Source organism: Ornithorhynchus anatinus, chromosome 16 (assembly GCF_004115215.2).
Source record: "Ornithorhynchus anatinus isolate Pmale09 chromosome 16, mOrnAna1.pri.v4, whole genome shotgun sequence".
Lineage (NCBI taxonomy): Eukaryota > Metazoa > Chordata > Mammalia > Monotremata > Ornithorhynchidae > Ornithorhynchus > Ornithorhynchus anatinus.
The window spans coordinates 43,305,794-43,321,196 of NC_041743.1; the positions used below are offsets into that span (position 1 = coordinate 43,305,794).

At 53.6% G+C, this 15,403-nt stretch overlaps 1 protein-coding gene and 1 long non-coding RNA gene across 16 annotated transcripts in view; one reads left to right on the plus strand and one right to left on the minus strand.

Annotated features, from left to right (window-relative positions):
* The window catches only part of SRRM1 (serine and arginine repetitive matrix 1), a 30,644-nt gene extending 16,298 nt beyond the window's left edge, over positions 1 to 14,346 (plus strand). For 6 of the 15 annotated variants that reach the window (XM_029080353.2, XM_029080361.2, XM_029080364.2 and 3 more), the window contains 9 exons: positions 1,635 to 1,715; positions 2,511 to 2,597; positions 4,835 to 4,979; positions 5,370 to 5,411; positions 7,756 to 7,863; positions 8,467 to 8,940; positions 9,722 to 9,917; positions 11,919 to 12,146; positions 13,258 to 14,346. In XM_029080353.2, coding sequence (XP_028936186.1) covers positions 1,635 to 1,715; positions 2,511 to 2,597; positions 4,835 to 4,979; positions 5,370 to 5,411; positions 7,756 to 7,863; positions 8,467 to 8,940; positions 9,722 to 9,917; positions 11,919 to 12,146; positions 13,258 to 13,362 — 1,466 coding nt within the window. In that variant the 3' untranslated portion in view covers positions 13,363 to 14,346. The remainder of the gene's footprint in view (positions 1 to 1,634; positions 1,716 to 2,510; positions 2,598 to 4,834; positions 4,980 to 5,369; positions 5,412 to 7,755; positions 7,864 to 8,466; positions 8,941 to 9,721; positions 9,918 to 11,918; positions 12,147 to 13,257) is intronic. The other 9 variants (XM_029080356.2, XM_029080362.2, XM_029080358.2 and 6 more) reach the window with 7 other exon arrangements.
* Positions 1,188 to 6,116, minus strand: LOC107547859. Its single transcript, XR_003765027.2, has 2 exons — positions 5,140 to 6,116; positions 1,188 to 1,305 (listed from the first exon to the last, which is right to left on the minus strand). It is a non-coding gene; the product is annotated as an uncharacterized LOC107547859 (long non-coding RNA).
* Positions 14,347 to 15,403: the final 1,057 nt, after the last annotated feature.

Below are 15,403 nucleotides of genomic sequence, written 5' to 3' on the forward strand. Positions count from 1 at the left end.
AGGAGTGATAAGCGATGAGTATACTTGCTTTTTACCCTGTGCACTCAGTTGTCCACTTGCATCTGGGGCTGCTTCCAGAGAGGCGGAGAGGGCCTCCGACGGAGGAAAGCCGGAAAGCCGGAGGGAGGTTCGGAAGAACGTTCCAGAACTACCAACAGCCCTCTAGAGCCGGGGACTGGCTGAACCCTAGAAGAACCACCCACCTTCTAGGGGTGCTGATAGACAAACGGGTGATAGCAATGATGGGAGGGGATTAGGTTTCCAGGTAGTGCTAAGGAGGACTCTTTAAAGTGGCCCTATACTAGAGAGGTGAAAAACTCTGGTGGCGGACAGCTCTCAGTCCCAGTACCCTTGGATTCTCTCAGCTGAGGGGAAGGCTGCCCTTCTCTCTCCCCTCCCCCGGCCAAAGTGCCACACTGTATCATCCCAAGTTTCTTTTGATGTCTTACCGGAGAACTCTGTATTCTGGTGGAATTAGTTCAAGACCACATTGTTCTTCTGAGGGAAGGACACTGTGTTCTGCAAAAATGAGCGGCCAGTAGAGCTGTCGGTTTGGTTTTCAGATCAGTGACGTCACATTTAGGCCCTGGGCGAAGCTCTGTGGAGTGGTGTTTGTACATTGTTCTGTTGCGGCCTTCCCGGTGGGGCCAGGCTAAGGAAGCATGAAGTGTGGAATCGCAAAAGAAAAGGAACAGAAAGGAATATAAACCCTCCCTTAAAGTTAAACTCGGCCTAGGGCCACTTTGATTCGGGAAAGGATTTTCTAGTGCCGAAGCAATCCCAGTAGTCGAGAAGCAGCGTGGCCTAGTGGATAGAGCATGGGCCTGGGAGTCAGAGAGATATGGGTTGTTATCCCAGTTCCACTACTTGTCTGCTGTGTGACCTTGAATAAGCCACTTAACTTCTCTGTGCCTCAGTTACCTCATCTGTAAAATGGGTATTAAGACTGTGTGCCCCATGTGGGACAGGGACTGTGTCCAACCTGATTAGCTTGGGTCCCAGCACCCTAATAAGCACTTAACAAGCACTGTGTTGTTGTTGTTATGAATCTATCTGCTTCCGTGAAGTACTCTGAAGTACCAAGTAGAATTTCTCTTCTTCCCCAGAGAGGGAAATTTCCCACCATCATAGTTTTAATTTTAGCTACCCCTCTTCTCCTGTGCTTAGTAGAACAAAAAAGGAGCGGCTGACTTTCTCTGAATATTTACTTTGCAAAACTTTGATGACGGCTCACCCTTAACTTTTCATGTTGGTCTGGTGATTCTGGCAGGCTGGCCTCCTGGTTTGACAGTGGGGTGGTCTCACCTGGAAGACACCAAAAGGCTTTATGGGGCTTTAATCAGGCAGGTAGATGCTCATGTTATAGCGGCTTTAAGATTTTTTTTTTTTTTTTGCTGCATAAGGGCGACTTCTCATCGATCTAGCCTTCAGAATTGCAAATATTAAGGGCCTCCGGAGGACATTTAAAGCCATCATTTAATACCTTGCTCTGGGCAAGCTCAGCAAAGCTGTGCTCAGACCGAGCCATGTAGTTCTTGGAGTGATACGCCCCAAATCTGGTTCCAGTTTCTTTTGTGATGTCTTTCCTCTGATCTAGATTTTTTTTTTTCCTCTCCTCTCTCCTCCCCTTCCAGTGACAAAGCATAAAGTTCCTGAAAAAAGAGAGTCGCCGTCACCAGCACCAAAACCTAGGAAAGTAGAGTTGTCAGAGTCAGGTACGTTTTTCTCGATGTTACCGATCTTTGGCCCGGCGTAGGTGTCCCTTCGTGGGTTTGGAAGTTCCACCGCCTTCCCTTAGACGGTGCCGGGGTGGTGTCAGGCCTGGTGGCTCTAAGGAAATGTGAACCATGGGCTCTCGAAATCCTCCTCCTACCCTGAGACTCGCCAAACAGACGCCCCCACCCTGTGTCCCCGGAGAAGCATTTGTGGCCTAGTGGATGGAGCATGGACCTGGAAGTCAGAAGGGCTTAGGTTCTAGTCCCGCCCCCGCCACTTGTCTGCTGTGGGACCTTGGGCAAATCACTTAACTTTGGGGCCTCAACTACTTCACCTGTAAAATGGGGCTTAAGACAGCGAGCCGTACGTGGGACGTGGATGGTGACCAGACTTGTTAGCTTGTGTTTACCCCAGCGCTTCGTACAGTGCCTGGGACTGTAGAAGCACTCAACAAATACCATTAAAAAAAAAAGCGTTTACTATTGTCATAGTAATGTGGAATTTAAGCGCTTACTGTGTGTCAAACACTGTTCTAAACAATGGGGGAGATACAAGTCAGTCAGGTTGGACACAGGTCCCATCCTGCACTGAGCTCCCAGTCGAAGAAGGGGAACAGGTATATAAGTCCCCATTTTACAAAGGAGGAAGCTGAGGCAGAGAAGTGAAGTGACTTGCCCAAGGTCACAGCACAGGCAAGTGGCGGAGCCGGGATTAGGACCCAAGATGGTGCTTTGTCCACTAGGCCAGGCTGCCTCTGTGGGTTTCCTTGGGTTCTAAATGCATATATCTTTCAGAAGAAGACAAAGGCAGCAAAATGGCAGCAGCAGATTCAGTGCAACAGAGGCGCCAGTACAGAAGGCAAAACCAGCAGTCTTCATCGGGTACGGAAACTCCTTCGTAGTGGGGTGGTGGGTGGGGGTGGGTTTCTTGGGGTCCGGTCCGTTTGTGGGGAGGTAAGGTGGACCCGTGGGACATTCTCTGGCCTGGTACCCGGAAGGGGGGGAAGCGTAGTAGCCCATCTCTGCCATCCCCCTTTTGATGGGCACAAGCCACCCCTTGTCTCTGTGCCCCAGCGCAAATCATCATCCGTGGTATATTCTTAGCTCTTGCTGTGTGCAGAGCACTGCACCGCACGCTCGGGAGAGGACAATACCACAGAGTTGGTAGACACGTTCCCTGCCCACGTGTGGAGAGAAGCGAGCGCACCCACCTCGGGAATCCATTGCAGTGGCCCCTTGCCGGAACGGCGGAATAGCTCTTTTCAGTGGGATTAGATGAACTAACTGAAAGGGTTTAAAAAGGAAAAAAAACACACTCCCCAGTTGTAATAGATGAAGTTTCAGGAAGGAGACAGCAAGATCCCTCACTGGCAGTTCAGTCAGAGAAACAGCATGGTGTTGTGGCTAGAGCCACAGGCCTAGGAGTCAGAAGGTCACGGGTTCTAATCCCAGCTCCACTACTTGTCTGCTGAGAGACCTTGGCAAGTCACTTCACTTCTCTGGGCCTCAGCTACCTCATCTGGAAAATGGGGATTGAGACTGTGAGCCCCACGTGGGACACGAACTGTGTCCTATCCACAGCGCTTAGATTAGTGCTTGACACAAAGTAAGCGCTTAACATACTACAGGTGCTCTGATGATGATCGCAGCGAAGGAAAGAGGATAGAACAGGACACCAACCTGCAAGAAGCAGAGCATGCCTCGGTGGGTTCTTGTTTATTTGCCACCTCGGGCCTTACGTTTTAACAGCCTGTAGTTACACTGCAAGTGGTTTTTGCGGGGGCCGGAGGGGAAGAGTTTTGTCAGAGTCCTAGGCGGATAGGGCTGGGTGGTAGGTATATGGCCCTAGCTGTTGTTTAGTAGCCTAATTCCGCAAGGTGTCATCTCCTCGTTGGCTCGTGACCTTCAAACCTCACTGCGTGCTGCACCAGAGGCGGCTCGATTTGGGGGATTGCAAAAAGTGGCTAAATCTGGGAGTGTGCTTTTTTTAAAAAAAAAAAAAAAAATAGATGAAAGTAAGATTTAAATGTCCAAGAGTTGGCCTTGATTTTTAGAGTTCGTTCACAGAGTCATCTGCATGGGATGTGTTTCTTTGGTAATGCAGCTTTTGCTGATAAACCCAACAGTTAGGAGGTCCTAGAGGTGTCAAGGCCACTTTCCCTAATCGGTGTCGAAGCCCAGACTTTAGGCAGAGAAGAGTGAGGACGTGGGAAGAAGGGAAATCCCTTCCCCACTCCCGCCGCCAATAAAATCAGATTGATTAAACCTTCCAGACCCCACATTTCAAAACACCTGTTGTTTCAATGGGCAGTGCTGGCGATACTGAGAAGTTCATCGTCTAAACTGTAAGTTGGTTCTCTAGGGTGTAACTTGTGGGCAGGGACTGTGTCTACCAACTCTGTTATACTCTCCCAAGTGCTCAATACAGTGTTCTGCACCCCGTAAGCACTCAATAAATGCGATTATCACCCGGCACAGTGAATTCACTTGGGTCAATCTGGAAGAATCCTGGGAAATTCATACATTGGTGATTTTCATTGATACGTTCACTGGATCTAAAATATTTGTTTTCATATTATTTTTCACAGGGGAGGTTTAGCCCAAATTGTCTTTTACGTTTGATTTAAGAGGAAGAAATCAGGTTAAATTGGGAATTCCATAAATCCCGAAATTCCATACTCTGTAAACCCTCAAGAGCAGCCAAGCATCCTTCCCTACCCCCAGCTCTGCCTGAGAGGCTGGTTTTGTGATAACTCAGCAGAATGGCAACCAAACCAAAGACAAAACTACAAGAAATGCAGACTATTTTGTCACTCGTACTCCCGAGACATAACTTCTCATCTTTCTACCATGTACTGTCTTTAGTCCGATACAGACCTGGCTTGGCCAGACGCGGGCCGAGGTAGGAGGCCGGCAGTGTCCCTACCGGATATTTGAATCGGACGGTCCGTTGTGTCCGCCTCCACCTGTGCGACCGGCGTGGCTTGGGCGGGAAGCCAGAGAGCACCGGGGGAGCCCGGTCGGCCCGTTGGAAAGAGTCGGGTGCGACCAGGCCGGCGGTAGAGGGCACTTTGTGTGAGCAGAAAAACATTAATGGCCATTTCTGTGTGTGTTTCTAGACTCTGGCTCCTCCTCCTCCTCGGAAGAGGAGCGACCAAAGAGGTCGAATGTGAAAAACGGCGAAGTGGGTAGGCGGCGACGACATTCACCTTCCCGGAGCCCGTCTCCGTCGCCTCGGAAACGCCAAAAAGATTCCTCCCCACGGTACTTTGATTTCCTTCTTTGATTTCCTTCGCTGCCTCCCCCTCCCCTGCCCCGTCAGTCTCCCTACATCCCCGACTCTCCGGTGGGTGGGAAACATAGTCCAATCCTGAGTTGAAGCACAGCGTGGCATCAAAAGGCCGAGCGGAGGGGGGTATCTTACCTGCCAGACGGCCAGGGGCGACGGATTTGCTTCTCCCTTGGTGGTTGGTGGAACCGGCACCGATCCGATCAGAAGTTTCAGATTGCTGTGTCTTCCACGTGCATGACCAAAGACTGATTGAAGCGTCGAGAAGTTTTCGAACGCTTTCAAGGGTATCGTCAGTATCTTGTGTCAAAGCCGATCGGTGGTAAATGGAATTCTTGACATGTGTTTTTCTCCACTGCTCTCAGGATGCAGATGGGAAAGAGATGGCAATCGCCAATGATTAAAAGGTTGGTTAGAACTTACTCCGAAATAGAATGAAGTGTTAAAGCTTGGGACCTCGGTTCCTTAGGGCCTCTATGCATCGTAGCTAGGGGTGGCAGACCCAGAGCCGGTAATCCGATGGCGATCGGTCGAGGAGACATCGACCCCGGGCGTTCCCTGCCTTGGTTTCCCCTCTTGAGGATTTCGTGGCCACGTTTTTGAAGTCTTTTTGTCTCCGGAGTCCGTGGTGACTTTCGCAGATCGGGTACCCGGCGGAAAAGTGCACAGACCGAAAGCCGGTCTACAAGACGACTTCCCAAAAGTCAGATCCTGAGGCGGCCCTGAGACTCGTCTGCATGCCACCTGACGGCCGGGGCCCCGGGGTGGACAGGCGGAGGGGAGGAAATGGATACGGATTCCCGAGAAGGTGGAAATTTATGAGTAGAGGGATTTAACGGGTCCCTTCTAGATTCTTCGAAAGGAAAGGGAGTTAAGAGCCTCAGCAGCACTCGCCCAGGAAGTCCAGCCCCTGAGACTGCTGAGCTGATCCCAGTGTCCCCGATTCCTTGGTCCGATCTCAGACCGAGGGCGGGGGGTGGGATGTTCCTGGGAAGGGGCCGGAGGGCCAGATCAGAGTTGCCTGTGGTTGTGGGGCACTACCAGTTGGCAGACCCACTTGAGCCGAGCTCTCGAGCTCTGTGACGTCATGACTTTTCAGCCACGGCATCAGGGCCCGGAGAAACGCAACTGTCTCGTTCCCCACTGCCCCGGATCCGGGGACCGTCGAAGGGGTGGCGGATTGTCCCCCCCCTCCCCCCCCCCCCCCGAAAATAATAATCCCGGAAAGTCTCCCGTGACGGTTTTCCCCTGCCTCGGCCTCAGTTTTCACCCCGCTGAGATTTGGGGTGGTAAACGCCCTCCAACCTGTGGAGGTGGGCCCGGCTGCCCTCGGAACCGTGCGGTCTTTCATTCTTCCGTGGATTGCCTTAGTCCTCTGGTTAGGTGCGGGGGACATCTGTTCTAAGCCTGAGGCATCAAGGCGTTTATTTGAGATTGGACTCCGGGCTGTTTCTGAAAGAAAAATACCCCAGTTTTATTCAAAGAGGCAGGTAGCTGCAGACCGGCCACCCTCTTTTTCCCACTCCCAGGCTTCAAACCCTGATGGGCCTCCCGGCTCTTAGGGGAGCAACTGTCTCGTGGGTTTTAGAGATTCGTGTTAGCGAATATCGATCTGGACCAGGATAGGAAAATTACCTTCTTCCGTCGGGAGGCCGAGGGGACGGTAGGGTGCGTCTCTGTCGGAACTGGTGCTCGGCCACGGCTGCTTTTACGGTCCGTGGCCACCAGAGAGCCCTCGGGGCCGGTGCCAGGCGCGGTCTCGCTTACCATCCCTGTGCCGGTTTCTACCCGGCTTGGCCTCGACTGGGGGAAGAGGGTAAGGCAGGTGGTAGGAGAGAAGGATCTGCCCTGGTCCACGATGCCAATCACCTGACCGAGCCCCTTCCCCTGGGGCGGACCCATCGGGAGGGGCGGCTCCCCGGTCTGGGGGTGTCGCCTCCCGGGTGCTGACGTCTCCTATTTTGCCGGAGCGTGGGGTCGCTCTGTTTGCTGCCACTCTGTGTCTAGGTGGCTCTCCCTCCGGCCCATCCTGGGCTCCCGACATCATTTCAGCGGGCCCTTCCCGGCTTCCAGACCACATCCCGAGTCTGCGCACTCTGTGCGGAGTTGGTGAGCGTTAGCAGGGTGGCCTGTGCTCGCCACCACCGCTGCCGTCGTCGTCATCGCCAGTGGTATTTACTGAGCGCCTAGCGTGTGCCGAGCACCGTACTGAGCGCTCGGGAAAGCCCGAGACCGCACAGTTGGTAGACACGTGCACTGCCCACGACAGGGAGTCGAAAGTTGACCCGTCAGATTTGTCTTCTGGGTAATTGGAACTCCAGCGGTGGGTGGGAGTAAATTTATCTGAATGAATACTAGAAGGTGTTGGTTTCATACATTTCTTTATTTGCATTTAATCCTCCGATCCCCCGGAGAGTTGGGAGAGAGTCTGGGAAAAAGTGGGCTGGGCAAAATTTTGGAGCTTGCTGCGGATGGCGTGGAATCGATGGTCCTTGTTGAGCGCGAACCGCGTGCAGAGCACTGTACGAAGCGCGTGGAAGAGTGCAGTCAAGCCTTGTTGGATTCCTCGGCTCGTTTAAAGAAAGTGACCGGGGGAGGGGGCCGGCGGGGAGGCAGGAGGGTCAGAGGCCCAAACTATTCCTCGGAACAGTCTGCCTCCGCGGCGCCCCAATCTGCCCCAGCGAAGGCCGATCGGGGGCACCAGAAGGAGCCGGTTCTCCCCTGCTTAACCTGGTTTCCCTCTCTGTTTAGTAGTAGGCGGCGGCGAAGTCCATCCCCACCCCAGGCCCGGAGGCGGCGCTCTCCTTCTCCCGCCCCTCCCCCTCGGCGGCGTAGGTCACCGACACCCCCTCGGCGCAGGTAACTCTCGGGGCTGGGCTTCGGGGTCCCTCCATCCTCCAGAGGGAGGAGAAGCCGGGCCGCTCGGGGTCACGCGGCCCAGGGACCCCCGAAGGTCTCCTCCTTTCCTCTTCTGCCCCGAGCGCTCTTGGGGCCGGAAGTTGCCCCGCCGGGGCATTTGGTGGGAGGGTCTGGCACACGCTCACCGGAGGGGGCAGGCGGAGGTTCTCGTTCCCTGACCGCGAGGCATAAAGAAGTGGCCGTTGGAGTGGGCGTGGTCCCCAAAGGGCAGCAGCACCCAAAGGGACATGCGGCGAGGGCGGGGAAGGGGTGCCGTCCAAGAGGAAGGCTTCTTCCAGAGGTGTCTGCTTCAAAAGCAGGGCGGCTCTGAGGCGCAAGTCCTCATTACCCAGTTAAAGCCCTGAAAGAGGCAACTCTGAAAAAGCTCTCCTCTGCCTGAAGTGGCAGGGAATGTACCCTTCTTCCTCCTCCTCGTCTTCTCCCTCCGCCCCCTTGCCAGCGGCAAAGGGCCCGGAAGGTGTTGCGGGTGGGCCGGCGGCCCCCAGTTCCGATCTCCAACCTAAGTTTCTAAAGGGAAACGTGTCCTCTCGGTGTGTGTTCCAGGTCTCCCTCTCCTCCCCCACGCCGGCGCTCTCCTTCTCCGAGAAGATACTCTCCCCCGATCCAGAGGAGATACTCCCCCTCCCCGCCTCCGAAGAGAAGGACGGCGTCCCCCCCGCCGCCTCCCAAGCGGAGGGCGTCGCCGTCTCCGCCGCCCAAGCGGCGCGTCTCCCACTCCCCACCGAAGCAGAGAAGCCCCCCTCCCTCAAAGAGACGTTCCCCCTCGCTCTCGTCCAAGCATAGGAAAGGCTCCCCCCCGAGCAAGTCCTCCCGGGAAGCCCGGTCCCCGCCCCCAAACAAACGGCATTCCCCCTCGCCCCGGCCTCGGGCGGCTCACCCCTCCTCGAGCCCCCCGCCGCCGCCGCCGCCGCCTCGCAGGGGACCCTCGTCCTCGCCCCAAAGAAGGCAGTCCCCGTCTCCCAGCACCAGGCCCATCCGCAGAGTCTCCAGGACCCCAGAACCCAAAAAGACAAAAAAGTAAAGTATCGCGTTCTTCCCCTCCCTCTCCCTCAGACCCGCTTGAACTTGCCCAGCTGCCCCAGTGCTACCGGGGCTGGGGCAACGGGGAGAGCAGGAGGATGGGTCCGCTTCGGTTTTGGGGTGGGTTTTACCGTCGTCAAGTTTCTCCTTTACTCTGTCAGGAAAGGAGCCGGTAGCCGTAGGCCGCAAATCCCCGGGGGGAACCGGTTTGAAGACCCCCGTGGGTTCTCGGGGTGCTTTCTGAGAAACTAGTTCCTGGAGGCTGAGGCTCCCCCGGGTAGAATGACGAGGGGGAGGGTAGAAAGGGAGTGCCGGGCTAGATGGACCTCCTTGTCGTCATCCCCCGCCCACAGTGGCACCTCTCGGGGTGTTGGGTGGGAGGTAGGGTGCCGGCGCGGTGCGGCGGCTGCCTGGGATCCCACTTTCCCCGCAGCTGTTTGGTTCAGGAGGGCCACCCCAAAAATACCGTTCGAACAGCTCTGCCTTGGGGCCCAGCTGCAAACGTCGTCTGGACGTCCTCAGCGGCCGGCACCTGGCCCGCTTTCCTCCCGCCGCGATTTAGTAGGTGTAGGCAGAAAGAGGGAGGCCTCGAGCACCCTCTCGCTCATGCCGTTTCTCGGGTGGGAGGTCCGAGCTTTAGCCGGCGCTAAACGGAAGCGTGCTTTTAGAGGAGATGCAACCGACCGGTACAGCAGGAGAGTCGGAAAGCGCAGCGGTCGCCACCGATTCGCGCCGCCGGTGGCCGAACTCAGCGCCCCCCCCCCGCCTTCTTTTCCAGGGCCGCTTCCCCGAGCCCCCAATCCGTGAGAAGGGTGTCGTCCTCCAGGTCGGTGTCCGGATCCCCCGAGCCAGTGGCCAAAAAGCACCAAGCACCTCCATCTCCGACCCAGTCTCGGTCTCCGTCGACAAACTGGTCCCCGGCAGTGCCTGCAAAAAAGGCTAAAAGTCCCGTCCCGAGCCCGTCCCCAGCAAGGGTAGGTGCTTGTCTCGTCAGTCGCGGAAAGAACGAGCGGGATCTTTGGCCGCCGCTTTTGTACTCGCTGGGGTTCCTGGGTGGCCGTTTTCACCCAGCACCGAGTCGCGGTGGGCCGCTCGGACCTCGTCCACCCGGACGTCCTAAGAGTAGCGAATCCGTCCATCTTTTTGAGCCCTTACTGTGTGCAGAGCACTGTACTCAGCACTCGGGAGAGGGTAACCTTATATAACCGACACATTCCCCACCCACAACGCGCTTCCAGTCTGGAGGGGGAGACAGACATTGATAGAAATAATTAAATTACATATATAATAATTGTGGTATTTGAAGTGCTTACTGAGTGCCAGATACGGACGTAAGTGCTGTGGGGCTGGGAGAGGAGATGAATTAAAGGGAGCAAGTCAGGGCGACGCAGAAGGGAATGGGAGAAAAGGAGGGCTTAGTCAGGGAAGGGGGAGTCAGGAGGTTGTGGATTCTAATCGTGGCTCCGCCACTAGTCTGCTGTGTGACCTGGTGCAAGTGACTTCACTTCTCTGTGCCTCAGTTTCCTCATCTGTAAAACGAGGCCCACATGGGACAGGGACTGTGTCCAACCCGATTTGTTCGTATCCACCCCAGTGCTTAGTATAGTGTCTGGCACCCAGTAAGCGCTGAGCAAATACCAGAATTATTATAATGGGCGATGTAGGTGAGTGCTTAAGTAACAGGGTTAGTAGAGCTTTGTGCTGGAGTGTTTAGGTGCTAAGGGTGATTGTGTATATTCCTAGCCCAATGAATTAGAAGCGTTTTGTTTGTTTTTTGGTAGTGGTGGGTTTTGTTTTGGGGGTTTCTTTTTGGCGGCAGGAAGGTTCTTCGAAGTTGTACCCGTAAATTGGGCGTAAGATAAGAAGTGAAGCACGAGTTGTTCTTCCTTGCTATCTTTCCCTTTGCGGGTGGAACTTTCGTGCTTTTAAAATCAGATCATCCACTTGGATGACTCATCTAAATATTGTTTCAGGCAGCCCCGAGTGGCTGTAAAGATCACAGATCCTGGGCTGTTTCATGTGGCATTTGGGGCCCTTGGGGCAGACAACCTTATGAGTAAGGATCATGCTTTTCAGGGGAAGTTTTAAAGGTGCTGGAAATATTTGAGTTGAAAGTGCCCTGCTGTGTGTTAAAGTGCACGATGCAAGCGGCATGATAGGTGTTAGGGAAGGTAGAGGACTGAATTACAACAGAACCTGCTTTTGGCCTCGCTCGTCGAGAATCCTGACCGAGGTTTCGATCTTTTTTTAAAAAAATATGTGGTCGCCTCGTAGCCCAAACCAAGTGTTAGTAGCCCAGAGTGTGAAATCTGCTGGGGTTTGGTGCCGACCCTCTCTTGATCCAATCAATCAGTCGTATTTACTGTGTTGAGCGCGGTACTAAGCGCTCAGGAGAGTGCAACAAATAACAGATACATGCCCTGCCCGCAACGAGCTTAGAGAAGCAGCGTGGCTCAGTGGAAAGAGCATGGGGTTGGCAGTCCGAGGTCATGAGTTTGAATCCTGGCTCTGCCACTTGTCAGCTGGGTGACTGTGGGCAAGTCACTTAACTTCTCTGTGCCTCAGTTACCTCATCTCTAAAATGGGGATTAACTGTGATCACCCTGTATCTATCCCAGCGCTTAGAACAGTGCTCTGCACAAAGTAAGCGCTTAACAAATACCAACATTATTATTATTACAGCCTAGAGGGGGATAGGTGCCGATTCAGGCCACACCGTAATAAGATATAGATAGATATATCTATATAAGATATACATATATAAGATATGCAGTCCTGGGCCTCGGCGGCTTCTCGGCCGTACGCGTCAAAGCTGACCCCGAGGCAGAAAGATTCGTTCACCGGTCGGACGTCGGAAGTTTTTTACCAGGCTCGCTCCCTCCAGCTCCTTGGGGTCGCCTCTCGTGCGCGAGGGCTTCGCCGCCCCAGCAGCCGAAATTCTAACGGCGACGGGGCCTCCGTTTCCGTTCTTCCAGAATTCCGACCAAGAAGGCGGCGGGAAGAAGAAGAAGAAGAAGAAGGACAAGAAACACAAAAAGGATAAAAAGCACAAGAAGCACAAAAAGCATAAGAAGGAAAAGGCCGCGGCGACGGCAACCGTAGTGGCCGCCCCTGCCGCCGCTGCCGCCGCCGCCGCCGCCGCCGTTGCTGCCGTCAGCACGTCAGTCCAGGAAGAACAGGAGGCAGAAGCAGAGCCCAAAAAGGTGGGTGTTGGCAGGGTCCCCCAGGACGCGCCCTAATCGTCCTCCGGCCCTACCGGCTTCTTCCGAGGCGCTCGGACGGGGAAGCGCAGTTCTGGCTGGCGGGAGCTCGGGACAGAGCCGTGGGATCCGTAGAGGGTACCCAGCTGAATGGATCGGTCAGTCACTGGTCGTCACTGGTAGTTACTGAGCGTTTGCTACGGGCAGGGCACCGTGCTGAGCGCCTGGGAGAGGACGGTGCAACAGAACTAGGCACGTTCCCCGCCCAGGACGGGCTGACGGTCTAGAGATCAGCCGTCGTTCTTTGCCTCTCCTCATCCACAGCTCTGAGGAAGCAATTCTGAAAAGCACTCGTGGCTTCCTCGAATTGGCCGCTGCCGGAAAGGGGTCGAAGGGGCTCGTGTGAGCGGCCTGGCGGGGTGGTCGGCCAGGCGGGGGTCGTCTGAGCGTTACCCCCTCCCACCCAACCACCACAAGCTGCTCGCGATCCCCTTTGCCCCCCTTCCGCCCAAGGTGGCCTTTCCCTCAGAAAGCTGAGGCCCAAAGAATCGATGGGATCCAGCTCTCAGTCCAGTGGTCCGCACCCATGTAAGCGCTCGATAAATACCACCGATTGGCCCCTAGACTCTGCTGCCCCTGGTTTTTGGAGTCTGTTCTCTCGGCTCCAGAGGGATCAATCAGTGGTGTTTACTGAACGTTCACTGTCTGTGTGCGGGACCAGTGTACTGAGCGCTTGGGAAAGTACAGTTTAATAGAGTTGGTAGGCACGGTCCCTGCCCACCGAGAGGTTTCGGGCTACGGGGGGGAGACGGACTTGAAAACAAGTTAAAGGTAGGGGAAATAAATAGAGTATAAATGCTGTGGGGCTGGGGTCAGAGGGCTTTGGGAAGGCGGCGGGGGGAGGTGAGTGCATAGGGGAAGAGCTTAGGCCTCTTAGAGCAGATCCGTGCAGACGTCACCTTACCTGCCCACCTGAGCCCCGGATAATCCAGACGGAGGCGACGACCTGAGGCGATGGTCTGTCGGTCTCCTTCCCTCCCCGTCCCCCCCACCCGGCAGCGGCCCCGGGCCGCTGCCCCCCTCAGACTAACCGCGACCCCCTCTCTGTGTTCAGGAGACGGAAAGCGAAGCGGAGGATAACCTCGACGACTTAGAGAAACACCTGCGGGAGAAGGCCCTCAGGTCGATGAGGAAGGCCCAAGTGTCACCCCCGTCTTAGGCGGGCAACGTTTGTTATAATGTACATTTTATTTGGTTTGTACTCTGAATTCAATTTCAAAAATCGCTAAACTGTGTTTGAGCTTTAGACTATAACATTTGTTGTAATAATTGCTAGGTTGAGGTTCACCATGTTTAAAAAAACAAAAAGACAAAAAAAGGGCATGGATTTACATTGCAAAAAGGTGTCCACAGTGTACTAGTGACATTCTTTCATTGACAGCCGACGTCATTTCATCTGGAGCGAGCCTGTTTCGGAAGGGAGAAGAAATACACCTGGACGGTTTCAACGCGTAGCTGGCAGCTGTCGGGTTTCTTTAAAGGCACCAGACCGGATGCAGACATTTTGGACCTTTTATTAGCACCTGTACTTAAGTTATGATTGCTTCTAACCTTTTGTGGTTTGTAAGCTTGCCCCGAAGTGAAGCCACTGTTAATTACCAAGAAAGTATAAAAGAATATTTTCATGCCACAATCTCTTTCCTCTTGCCTGTGTAGTTTCTGCTGAAGTGAATCAAGATTAGAACTCTAGGATGCTACATAAATGAAAGCATGTTTTTGTTTTTGGTTTTGTTTTTTGTTTTTTTTTCTTTGCCAGGACACTGGGGGTTTCTATCGATGTAACAAGTTGATTTGGAACACTGGAAGTTTTTTTTTTTTGGTTTTTCCTCTCCTTTTTTTTTCCCAATTGTTCTTTTCTAAGGGCAGTTCACTAGAGTCCCAGAAAGGTTCCTTCAGTTCCATAAAATTTTGTTTTGTGAAATGATGTTGCCCCATTCATATTTCTTGTCTCGTCATGGTTCTTCCATTGGTATATGTAACTTTCAGAGCTCTTTTCTTTGAAAGATGGAAGGGTCTGGATTTTGGATATTGTCATGTTTTCACTGTTTTGTTTTGGGGGTTTTTTGTTTTTGTTTTATTTTTTTTTTAAACTAAAGCTATATAAAGCTTGTGGATTAAACAGAATAAATTTCTAAATTTAAAATCCCGTTTGGTCATTCAACAGTAATAACTCCATGCCAGCTCCAGCACACAGAAAAGCCACAGAAACCTACAAGTTCCCTCAGCGCAGAGAAAGGTAAATTTCCTTCCGAGTTGAGAGTGCTCTGGCCGCCAGGTTGGTTCGACCTGTTCGCGGACGGCCCGAAGGTAGTGTGACCCGACGGATGCTCCCGTCAAAATCAACCCCCGGCCGTCCACGGCACCTGAAGTGCCCCTTCGGGGAACTAGGGACGCAGCGTGGCCTAGAGGGAGAGGCACGGCCCGGGAGCCAGAGGACCCAGGTTCTAATCCCGGCTCTGCCACGTGTCTGTCGGGTGACCTTGGGCAAATCACTTCACTTTTGGGCCTCAGTTCCCTCATCTGGAAAATGGGGATTAAGAGTTGGAGTCCTATGTGGGACAGAGACTGTGTCCAACCCCATTATCTTGTGACTATGCCAGCGATTACAACAGTGCTTGGCACACAGTAAACAATTAACAAATACCATAATGATTAAACTAGTGAATGGTGGACTAGTCAAGTTTTGAAAATCCAGCGCTCTTGAGTTTGCACTTCTTCCCCGCCTCTTTCCTTTTTTTTCTACACATCTCCCTGTCATCGCCGAGCCAACAGAGAAAGCAAAAGCCTTTGAGTATCCACAGCCTCCGGGCAAACTTGTGGAGGTTGACATTCTAAGAAATAGGAAGAGCAAGTATCTTATTTTCATTTTGCAGATGAGGAAACCGAGGCTAACAAGGTCACAGAGCGGGTCAGCGCTAAAATTAGAACCTGGGTCTCCTGACTCCCAATAGCCATGAAAAGTCCAGTAGAGGAGGAGGCTGAGACCTCATTAAAAGAAAGTCTGTCTTTGATGTCTGGATTTCATTCCTCGAAATAGTTGGCTCCATCTTCAGAGCTCAGATGTCTTCTCCAGTCACTCAGTGACCCCAGGTCTGGGATATTTTTCCCGGAGGACAGTAGCACGGGCTGGAAGCCTGAGAGACTTTCATCCGCAGTTCACACCTCCCTTGGGAAGTTGTCCCCGGTTGTTTAAATACTTT